Raw genomic sequence first — 10,744 nt, forward strand, 5'->3', positions numbered from 1 at the left:
GTTAATACATCAAATTTAAAACCTAATTAATATGGAAGCACATTATCAATTTATTTCCATGTAGGCAAGTCTTCAGGATTTGTGAAGCATTAAAAAATACCACCAACAATATAACTTAGATAATGCTCAATGTTATCCGTGCTCTCCCATCACCTTTGTGGAAAATGAGTGTTTTTGATACTTGCTTTGCTACTAGAGGTATTTGTACATCATAAATAATTTTCTTTACTACCATAAAGATAATAGCTTCTTTATGATATAGGTTATAATAGTGATGGTTATTAAATTTTCAAATGTCTATATGCTTCATTTATGCCAGCAAAAACTAAACATAAAATACTTCAATGTACTGTAACCTGTGACTGAACTTTAGGAGTAAGTTAGTAAATTCATTTTTAGTAGCAGTTCAAATATCACAGATATTACTTAGGTGAAATCTAAATTGTCTATAATTTTTAATGCCTTGAGACTATATAGCCACTTAGCTAAAAATAAATAAATAAGTAAAATATTATAAATATTTTCACTATGCCCAGCCCTTAAATTTTTCATTCTTTTTTCCTTTGGCTTTAAAATTTGTGCAATTTTAAATTCTCAAACTAAAGTGGTGGGAAAAAGTGTGGAATAAATTAAAATAGTCCTTAGGCATGTAAACAAACAAATAAGGTAAAAACACAAATTAAAAACACATGCAAATATATGAGAAAAACAGAAAATGTAGTGAATTCTCGACTATGATTCTAGCAGAAACACAGGTGTGATTTCACTATGTATATGTATTATCTTTGTAACCATAAAAAATGACTTTAAAAGTTGTCTTAAAGGAATCAACTTTGCACACATAGATATCACTTTAACATTAGCCTTCACCTTCCCTCTTATTATCATTGTCCAAACACTAATTTCTAGAAGCCACACACTCCATCATACAGACACATATTAATCACCTTCCTATTTCTCACTCTCTCAGGACTTCATCAGAGAGATGTACTTTGGACTGTATAGCTCAAAGTCCCATTAATGATGACGAGTCAAGGATATTTTGGTACATGCTACTACATGCATTCTGACCCATGCAGTAAATGGAGAACATCAGCAAAAAATAATGAACGAAAAGAAAGGAGAAGGGCGGGGAAGTGGTGAAGACAGATGCCAAATAACATTAAATAACTAGCCCCAAAAGATAACTAGGTCAGAAAAAAATAGCATGCAAACAGTTAGAAATTAACCTTCAGTTGTAAATGTTGTTGCTACAAAATTCTCAATCTTGCTACTTCTTATCACTTTGACTTAGCTTACCAGAATCATAGCTTGGAGGCTTCATATCGCCCTGGTTCAATTCGGTCCCATATTTCAACTTGTGGTATTTGGCTCTAACAAAGAAATGAGAAAATACATATCATCTTAAAATATATTTCAATGAACTTTAAGGTATGCAATTGGGATACTCCAATGGGCAGTCGTCCTAAAAACTTCAAAGGTTCCAAATCATCTATGTGTCAAAATCATAATACAAATCTCCTAACACAGGAATGACACTTGGAACCACACACCTCTTTCTGTAACTAGAAATGAGCCACAGAAGTTTCTGGTTTTTGCTAATTCAAATTTGCCTGGTGACTGCCAAAGCAGAACCAGTGGAAAGGTTTGTATAGTGAGATAAACTTGTGAAAGCCCACACTTTCTCAAAACATAGTGTTTTTAATAAGAAAAGTAATCTATAATTTTATGTATATTGTCAAGTCTAAAATTATGATTCAACAAGTAAACACACTAGTGAATAATGCAAGGAGGCAAAAAATAAAACAGCCCAAATCATCAATGTCAAATAAGATTTTTTTAACAAAGATATCCTTTACTCAAGGAGAACTGTAAAAAGAAATATTATCTACTTTCTTTTAAAAATTCTGAGAGTTTTGTTATTTCTATATAACTTTAACCATCTCAGATTTATTCATTTGGATCCAGAAAAATAGTTCAAATTACATAGAAATTGAAAAGGTTAACTAAATATGGCTACTTGTCAATATATTTGTATACTGTTTGCTTCCCACAAAACATTTAAGGCCACATACAATAAGCATTAAAGGAGCCCTGGTGGAGAAGTGGGTACACATTGTACTAACCACAGATGAGCAGTTCTAAACCCACAGCTGCTCCTAAGAGATGAAGGAGGTTTTCTATTCCTGTGAAAGTTACAGTTACAGACTCAGAAACTCACAGGGGCAGTTTCAGGGTCACTATCAGTCAGAACTGACCCACTGGCATGTATGTGCATATATACACTGATGAATACACACATACACACACACAATAAAGAGCTTGGTGGTGCAGTGGTTAAGCACTGGACTGCTAATCAAAAAAATCAACCATTGAGGGAGAAAGATGGTGCAGTCTGTGCTTCCATAAAGATTTGTGATCTTGGAGACCCTATGAGACCCCACAAGGTCATGGAGTCTAGCACTTGGAGTCCCTGCTCTATCCCCCAGGGTCACTATCAGTCAGAATGGAGTTTCAAAGGTAAGAAAAATAACTATCCAAGGCACTAAGAACTAGGATAGTAATAATAATAATGGCAAAAACAATTTGAAAAATCAAAGTAATGAAGAAGGAAGAAAAGAGGTACATAGCCAAGTTTGAAAGTTACTTCTTTCTGGAAAAAAAAAAACAAAAAACAAAAAAACACTTGAGGGCATACCAAAATGTTTTCATAATAGGTAAAATCCTTTCATGAAATTCTATCTAATGATAGTAACTACTTTGTATTTGCAACTGAAAAAGGGAAAAAGCTTAAGAAAACCTATAAAAATGAAACGTGGCTCAGTCTGCAGAAGGCTGTGGATGACTGGGAAAGCCCAAAACCCTTTAGCAGCAGAGTCCCCCATGCAGATTAAGCCACTGATGAGTCCCGTCGAGGAAGGACCAGGGATGAGGAAGGCCTTTTAGCAGACAGAGCACATTGTAGGGGGATTACTGTAGCCATATGTAGGGCAAAAAGTAACATCACAGGATCTCCCTCTTGATCCAATGTATAATTGTTCTAGTTTTTACTTTGTTTTCATTCTTGATGGAGGTTTTCCTCTGTTTCATTCAGTCACTGTTGTTGGACCACTTGTGTTTTGTTCTGATTTGTATGTTTTTCTGCATATGAAACCCAGGACATGTAAACTTACAGAGACAACAGACTCAAAGGAACATGGGCAAGGGAGACTGGTGGGGAAGTGGAAACAACGAGAACAAGGAAACAGAAATGTCCTGGAATTGAATGTGGTGGTACTGAATTAAGAGTTATTACTGTTGGCAGTCTTTTATTATTATTATTTAAAAATCATTTTATTGGGGGGGTCTTACAGCTCTTCTAAAAAATCTATACATCAACTGTATGAAGCACGCTTGTACATATGTTGCCATCAGCATTTTCGAAACATCTTCTTCCTACATGAGCCCTTGGGATCGGTTTCTTTCCACACCCCCCGAAGCTGTAAATCTTTATGGGAGCAGACAGCTTTATCTTTTCTCCCTTGGAGAAGCTCAAAGATTCAAACTGCTACCTTCAAGTTAGCAGTCCAACATGTAAGCCACCAGGGATGATACACAGACTATAGTTAATAAGGTTTCCTTTGGGATAAAACAATCAATGAACTGGGGCAGAAGGGAAACTTTTTCTTTGTACTGCTTGGTTAATTTACCAGAAGTAGATATTTATTCTTTAAGATAAACTTTCAGTAAATAACTCCGGCCTAAGTTATCTAGACCATCTTGTTCTCTATGCCTCTTTTTATTAATACCAGACTCAACATTTCCTAATCTATTTCAATGTGTTTATGATAATGTTGATTTATAGCCATAAATTTAGCTTGTAGTCCTTAGAAAGTAAACACAGTTTTCAATGAAATTTTCAATCTTCATTATTTTCCAGAAACGTCCTTCATCTATCGTAACACAATATAACATAATATCCTAGAAGTCCAAAGAGCAATTGAAAACAACTAATCTAAGGGCAGATTATACTAATGCTTTTAAAATAAAAGTAGCAATAAATTTTTATACAGTTAACTTCTATAGATTATTTTTATATATGTAAAAGAGATTTTCCAAATACAAAGAGTATTCTAGTAGCCTTAGGAAAAATTACAAAGCTAATAAAAAAGAGAATACAAAATTATCTATAAATGTAACAAAAATGATCGACTGTGAAATTACACTCATTAAAATTTTAGGCAAAGACAATATTTGTAATGAACTGAAGTGTTTACTACAAGTTTCGTGTACTAACATCAGGGTCACACTACTGAACTTTTAAGCTCAGTGAAAAAGGTTTCATTTGCAGAATCTTCCACAGGTATTCCTTTTGAGGCCAATTTGCTAAAATCTCTTCAGGCATATCGTTTTCCATGGTGTCAACACTGTGTGACCAACCTTTTTTTGTGCTCTATTCTTAATTGTGACGGCAGGAAATGGGTAAATCTAATAATTCTGATAGATATAGCTGGACTCCCCAACTTACCCCCAAACTATACAGTTGTAATATACTAAATTAATTTCATTCAAATTTTGTTCCAAAGCCTAGTATTACAGGTAATGTGATAGGAATATAATATAGTATTCAAATCACCTTTAAAAAAAATCATTTTACTGGGGGCTCGTACAACTCTTATCACAATCCATGTATACATCCATGGTATGTCATGCACATTTGTACATTTGTTGCCCTCATCATTCCCAAAACATTTGCTTTCTACTTGAGCCCTTGGTATCAGCTCCTCATTTTTCCCCTCCCTCCCTGTTCCCCCCCTCCCTCATGAAATTTTGATGATTTATAAATTATTATTTTGTCATATCTTACACTCTCCGATGTCTCCCTTCACCCTCACATCACCTTTTAAAGTGTCAGTGCTAAAAACAATTTGATTCAATTCAATAAACTTATTGATTCCAAAGATATGCCAGGCACTGTACTGCCTATTGATAATAACCTGAAGTGTGCAATTAGGGTAGAGGCAAGAGGATTCCTAAGAGACAGAAATATAAATAAATAACTACGGCACACTGTGATAAGCGCTCTAAGAGTTATCATATCAAGCGTTATCAGGAATGCAGATAAGGGATTATCAAGTTCTGACCAAGGTGGTGTCACAGGAGAGTTTAGCCAACCTTCAAAAGGCCAGTAGAAGTTTTCAAATCAGATAAATGGATTAGTGGAGAGAGGATTTCTGTCAAAAGGCCATCAGAAAAGGAGCATCATTAGAAAGCAGGTCAGAGAAGTATATACAGTATCTGAGTTTTATGGAAATACTGCAGGCAGGGATGACAATTAGGCTGTTGTAGCAATGAAGATAAACAATAAATAGAGAACCAAAAAAATTGCTTTAAAGAAATGGAAAACCGTGGGCAAAAAAGTTCAGAATTTTATTTTATACAGTATTTGTGGTTCCTTAGTACAAGAGTTGCTAAATAAACCTCAAAATATACATGGAGTATTCTTTAAAATGTTTTATGTATATTTATTTTGTAAATTGTGTCACACTTTAAAGAATGCTTTGATAAATTCACTGCCAGGTGAGTGACCCTTCTGTAATGTTAAAGATTGACTCAAGTTTTATTAAATTGTGGATCTTAAAGTTGGCTAATTTTTAAAAATCTAAAAGAAAGCCCCAACGACAATAACAAAAAAATGTGGCATAGTATGATGTAGTCAATGAATATGGCCCTCCTAGCCATAATTCCTTGTGGGATATATTATAATTCTGTAACTCTATGGTTTTGGCTATAATTTCATTTTGAAAGGCATTTCCTGCTATGCTAATTGATTAAAGTTGGATTAAGTCTCCAATTTAGTAGAGGCTGGGAACCAAGTCACAATCCTTTGTTTCCTGCTGAAAGACAAAAATCACATCTCTATCAAAGCCATTCCTCTGTGCCTTAAGAGCCATCTCAGAAGCACAGGGAGAAACCCTCAGGACCATCGGCAATGGAGCGCATTCAAGATCTCTGTCTGAATTGGCAGAGACAGAGATCAGAGGCTATAGCACAGACACCATGTGACAGAGCAAAGGAGGCAGGCAGAGACCAAAGGCCAAGACAAGGAGGCCATGAGGCAGAGCAGAAGGGTGGGCTTCCTGCTCCATCGAGGCAGAAGCCAAGAGACCAGGTGGCTGAGAAGCTGAAGACCAAAGAGAGGCGTGGACCAATGACGGCATCCTTACTGTTTCCTGGTTTGTAGTGACCTATCAACTTCCCTAATAAGCCACCATAATTGTGTTACCTGTGAGTTCTGTGTAGCCACTGCAACCAATTATCAAACTCAGCTAAGATGTAAAATGCATGGGAAGAACGGCTGGAAACAGAATTGGTAAAGGATGATACAGGTTATCTGCCTCGTGGCAAGAGGGAAGCAGAAGGAAGCCAGATATAGCCCCTCCTTGATGTTTTCCCATATAAAAATTAAAAACCATAATCCTTAAGTGTTTGTTGGTAAAATGACAAGATACATGAAAATTGCTTTATATGGGTCAAGATGAAATAAGACAGTTCTGTTAACTGCTGAAGCCAGAAGACAGATACGAAAGGGATCGTTATACTAGTCTCTATCTCTCAGTTTGAAAATTTCCCTTAATTAAAAAAAAAAGTAATAATTACTCCCAGTAAGGCACTAGAAAAATGATTTCTACTATAAAGAACTGAATAAAATGTTCTAGCTCTCCAAGCCACAAGGAAATGCCTCCTTATTCCTTAGTTCACTGCAGTTAAATAGTGCTACTACATCAAGAATAATCCTAACAATTCTATGAACTTCAAAAGGACGTGTACTCAAGGATTCTTTTCCAGAAATATCTCATTCAACAGAACACACTGCCACGGAGTCAATGCCGACTCAGAACAACCATACAGGGAGAGCTGCCTGTGAGAGTTTCTGTGCGTTGACTCTTGGGGGAGTACACAGGCCTGGCTTTCTGCTTAAATAGCCCATTAGTTGGGGGGGGGGTGGAGTCTTCCTTAAATCTGCCAATTTCTTATCTCTCCTGTCCCTCAAACAAATCATTTAAAGACTATCTCTGCCTCCATTTTACGCCTTCTTATCCCTCAATCCCTGGGATCTGGTTTCTGTTCCTACACCTCACCAAAGTTACTGACCATCGATACCAACAAGCTCCCAACTATTAAATCCACTTGATTCTCTGCAGCCAACAACTTACAGTACTTGGGATCTGTTATATGACACTGTTGAAATCCCTCTTCAGCTAGCATCCAAAATGCTACCTTCCTTCTTCCTCCTCTATGTATTTCTTTGTCAGTTCTTCTTCCTGTTTCTCCCCCTCAAATATTGCTTCTCTGGTGGTTCTTGCTCGTTCTCTCTTCTGAAGAACTGCTGCACTTTAACTACCTGTGTTTCATTTGGCAACTACAGAAGTCGCTCATAACACACTCAAAACTCACTGCCATCAAGTCAATGCTGGCTCATAGTAACCTCCCATGAGTTTCCAAGACTTTAACTGTTTATGGGAGTAGAAAGCGCATTTTTTCCCCTCGGAGCTGCCAACCTTAGAGATTGAAGCCCAATGCATAGCCACTACACCACTAGGGCTCCCTCAAGTCAGAATGAGATTCATTCATGAACCTGAATCATAGCTTAACTATAGGTCTGCAACTATTCACAATTACTCCGTTTCTAAGCCTTGAGGCCTGGTATATAGTAATTTAAAATAGTTGCTAAAATTAATGACATTATTCTCTTTGTTATAGGTTACAGGTTCTCTTTGGTTATAGGTCTATAATTTGTTGTTGTCAGGTACTGTTGAGTCAGCTCCTTTAGCCATCTCAAAATGTTCCCAAATTACATACTTTTAAAGTCTTTTCCTCTCATCTCTCCTTCTGTATGCAACCTTCAGTCAATCGTTCAAACAGTTTAAAAAAACCAACTGCTGTCAACTCTGACGCACAACATCCCCATGCACGTTAAGAGTAAAACTGCTCCATGGGGTTTCCACTGACTGATGCTTCAAAAGTGGACTGCCAGCTCTTTGTTCCAACGTACCTCTGGTGGACTCCAATTGCCAACCTTTTGGTTAGCAGCTGAACACTAAGGTGTGAAAACACTACCTGTTCGTCACTAAAAGGTTACTAGTAATTTGTTTTCAATCTTTTGTACCACTTAAATATTTACTGGGAAGGTGGATATAGTTTAATACGGTTTCTATCAATACCTGTTTCTTGATGTGTAATAAACTACTAACTGATCTTTGTGCCCAAATCCCTGGAATACAGCTTCTAAATCCTTAGAATTTCCTGAATGACTTTAGTACCATTATTATTCTTCAGGGGTCCCTAGGACTACCTCTGATAGCTTCTGCCAACCAGGTGACCATGGTGGGTCCCTTGATAGTGTACGTTAATAGGATGACTGATAATGAAGGCTGGTCCTCCCAGAAAGACACACCATGTAATTAGAGGGGACTGGATACTGAAATAGATCATATGGTCAATGATCTGATTAATCATGCAGATGTAATAAAGCTCCAATAAAGTCTCTAGAGACGGAAACTTGGGAGAGCTTCTTGCTTGGCAGCATTTGTCACACTTGTCACACGTCAATGTGCTGGGGAATGACACATCCTGACTCCACAGCCAGAGGACAAGGAAGCTCCTAAACCTCGCTGTGAGTCACTCTCTTTGGCTGGTTCTGATTTTCATCTTTTTTTTCTTTCTATAATGAAACTGTAATCATAAGCAGAGCACTTTCCTGGGTTCTGTAAGTCATTCTAATACAGTATCAAGCCAGAGAGGGTAGCATAAAACTCCCAATCTATACAGGGAGCTGGTCAGAAGTGAGGGTAGCCTAAGTCTTCCTACACTTGAAGCTGGTCTGTACGTGAAGGCAATGTGAGTCCTAAACCTGTGTAGTCTGCCATAATCTAGGTATTAAGCACTTCCAAAAATCTCTGTATTTTATATTCATCAATATTGCTGCCTATGAAATTTATCACAGTTTTGTAAGCAGCTTATTCACAAACTCCAAAAGTTTGAGAAAAATATGGTAAGCAATCCTTAAAAATCAAGCATAAAGGCAAAATAAAAACTGTTATATCGCCTAGCAAGTATTTAACTACCGAAAACAAACAAACAAAAAACGGTCTCAGGTTGCTAACAAAAAATACAAAAACTATTGTGTTAATGCATATATATTTAAATCATCTGATGATTCCCCAAATCTCATGACTTGATTTCTTTTAATTGCAACTCGTGGTTACTTAGATGGGTAACTTCTACTGCAGCAAGAAGAAGGAAGAACTAGCTTCTCGAGAGACAAAAAGAACTTAAAACAAAGTAACAAAATACAAAAAGTCTGTAAGAAGAATCTCATCTTATATGGTCAAAGCAAACCCCCCAAAATTAATAAACAAATAATAAAAATGTATCTGGTTGAACAATAATAGGCGATAGAGAAAACAATCATTATCTTACTTCTCAGGAATCTAAACTACATTACACACTCTAACTTATTAAAGTAACTCTCACATCTTGAAGGAGGCTAGGTGTCAAGTTGGTTCAGATTCATAAAGAGATAAGTTCCCTTTGCAATTTAAACACTATTTCAGTGCTACTGGGGGAAAAAAGACATTCATATTTGATAAGTATTCCTTCTGATAAAAGGGCACAGTAGGGGAAAAACTATGAAAACATTTTTAAATCATATCAATCAATTTATTGATAATTATTATTACTAAACTACTCATAATGAAATTAATATATTATGACCACCTATAAAAATGGTTACAACAGAAGCTCCGTCCTGAATTAAGCCTCTTAGACTATTAAAATGCCCATTTGTTTAAAGACTGACAGAAAATTACTCAGTGGCTGCAAAGACGCTGTGTTCCACTTCACTAATTTACCTTTCCTGTTTGAGAGCGTATTCCAGCATCTTGATCCTTCTCACCAAATCCTTCTTCAGATTTTCTTGACCTTTCCTTTCTCCTTGAAGAAAGGCAATCTGGGCCTGAGGAGAAAAAAGAAAGACAAAATTCAGCCTAACTCAAATGAATTTTAAAACAAAAACGTCTGTTGAGGAATGAACCTTTAAAAGGTAGCAAAAAAATTTTAAGTACAAAAAGAATGCCTTTCTTTCTGTCACAAAATGTATCTAGAAAAGCATCAACTGTAAGAAAAAAGCACATGAAGTTTAATTAAATTTAAAAGAGCACCTATATGCATTTTACTTTAGACTAGAAAAGTTATACTGTGTAGTCCATAACCTCTATGCGTATAGTAAAAAAAAAAATCAAGGCAAGCACAGACAATATGCAAGGTGTGTAGTACTCGCTTCTCGGATGTTTGTCTTTCATGGCCTTGAGGGACAGTTCATCTCTGAGAGTGAAGATGAGGAAAAGGGCAAGAATAAAACCATGTATTCATATAATCCCTGTAATAATTCTCAGCTTTTCACCACATGGATTTCTTGTTTTGATTGGGTTTATTCTAGACCGCCCCATGCCATTTTTAAGAAATTTATATGCAGGGGGAAAGTGAAATTGGAAAAGGAAAAATCAGAGCAATACCCCTCCATCCATGTCAGATCCCTCAATAGAATTACTCGTCAAACTCTGTATTTTAACATAAACTGTAAAATTCTTTCTCCAGTAAAACCGAGAGGTTAGGAAAAAGGTCCTGTCCAGAATCAAGAAAGCAGGCACTCAAAATAGAAATATCTTACTTCTCAGGAAGCTAAGCTACATCACACACTCTA

The 10,744-nt window shown here is 36.4% G+C and overlaps 1 protein-coding gene across 2 annotated transcripts in view; it reads right to left on the reverse strand.

Moving 5' to 3' along the window:
* STRN (striatin) overlaps positions 1-10,744 on the reverse strand; it is a 127,836-nt gene that overhangs the window by 76,874 nt on the left and 40,218 nt on the right. For both annotated transcript variants that reach the window (XM_004711107.2, XM_045287035.1), the window contains exons 2-3: positions 9,894-9,997; positions 1,300-1,373 (exon numbers count right to left, since the gene is read on the reverse strand). In XM_004711107.2, the coding sequence (XP_004711164.1) occupies positions 1,300-1,373; positions 9,894-9,997 (178 nt within the window). The remainder of the gene's footprint in view (positions 1-1,299; positions 1,374-9,893; positions 9,998-10,744) is intronic.

The sequence above is a fragment of the Echinops telfairi genome, unplaced genomic scaffold (assembly GCF_000313985.2).
Source record: "Echinops telfairi isolate 266 unplaced genomic scaffold, ASM31398v2 ScPeMD7_10;HRSCAF=50, whole genome shotgun sequence".
NCBI lineage: Eukaryota > Metazoa > Chordata > Mammalia > Afrosoricida > Tenrecidae > Echinops > Echinops telfairi.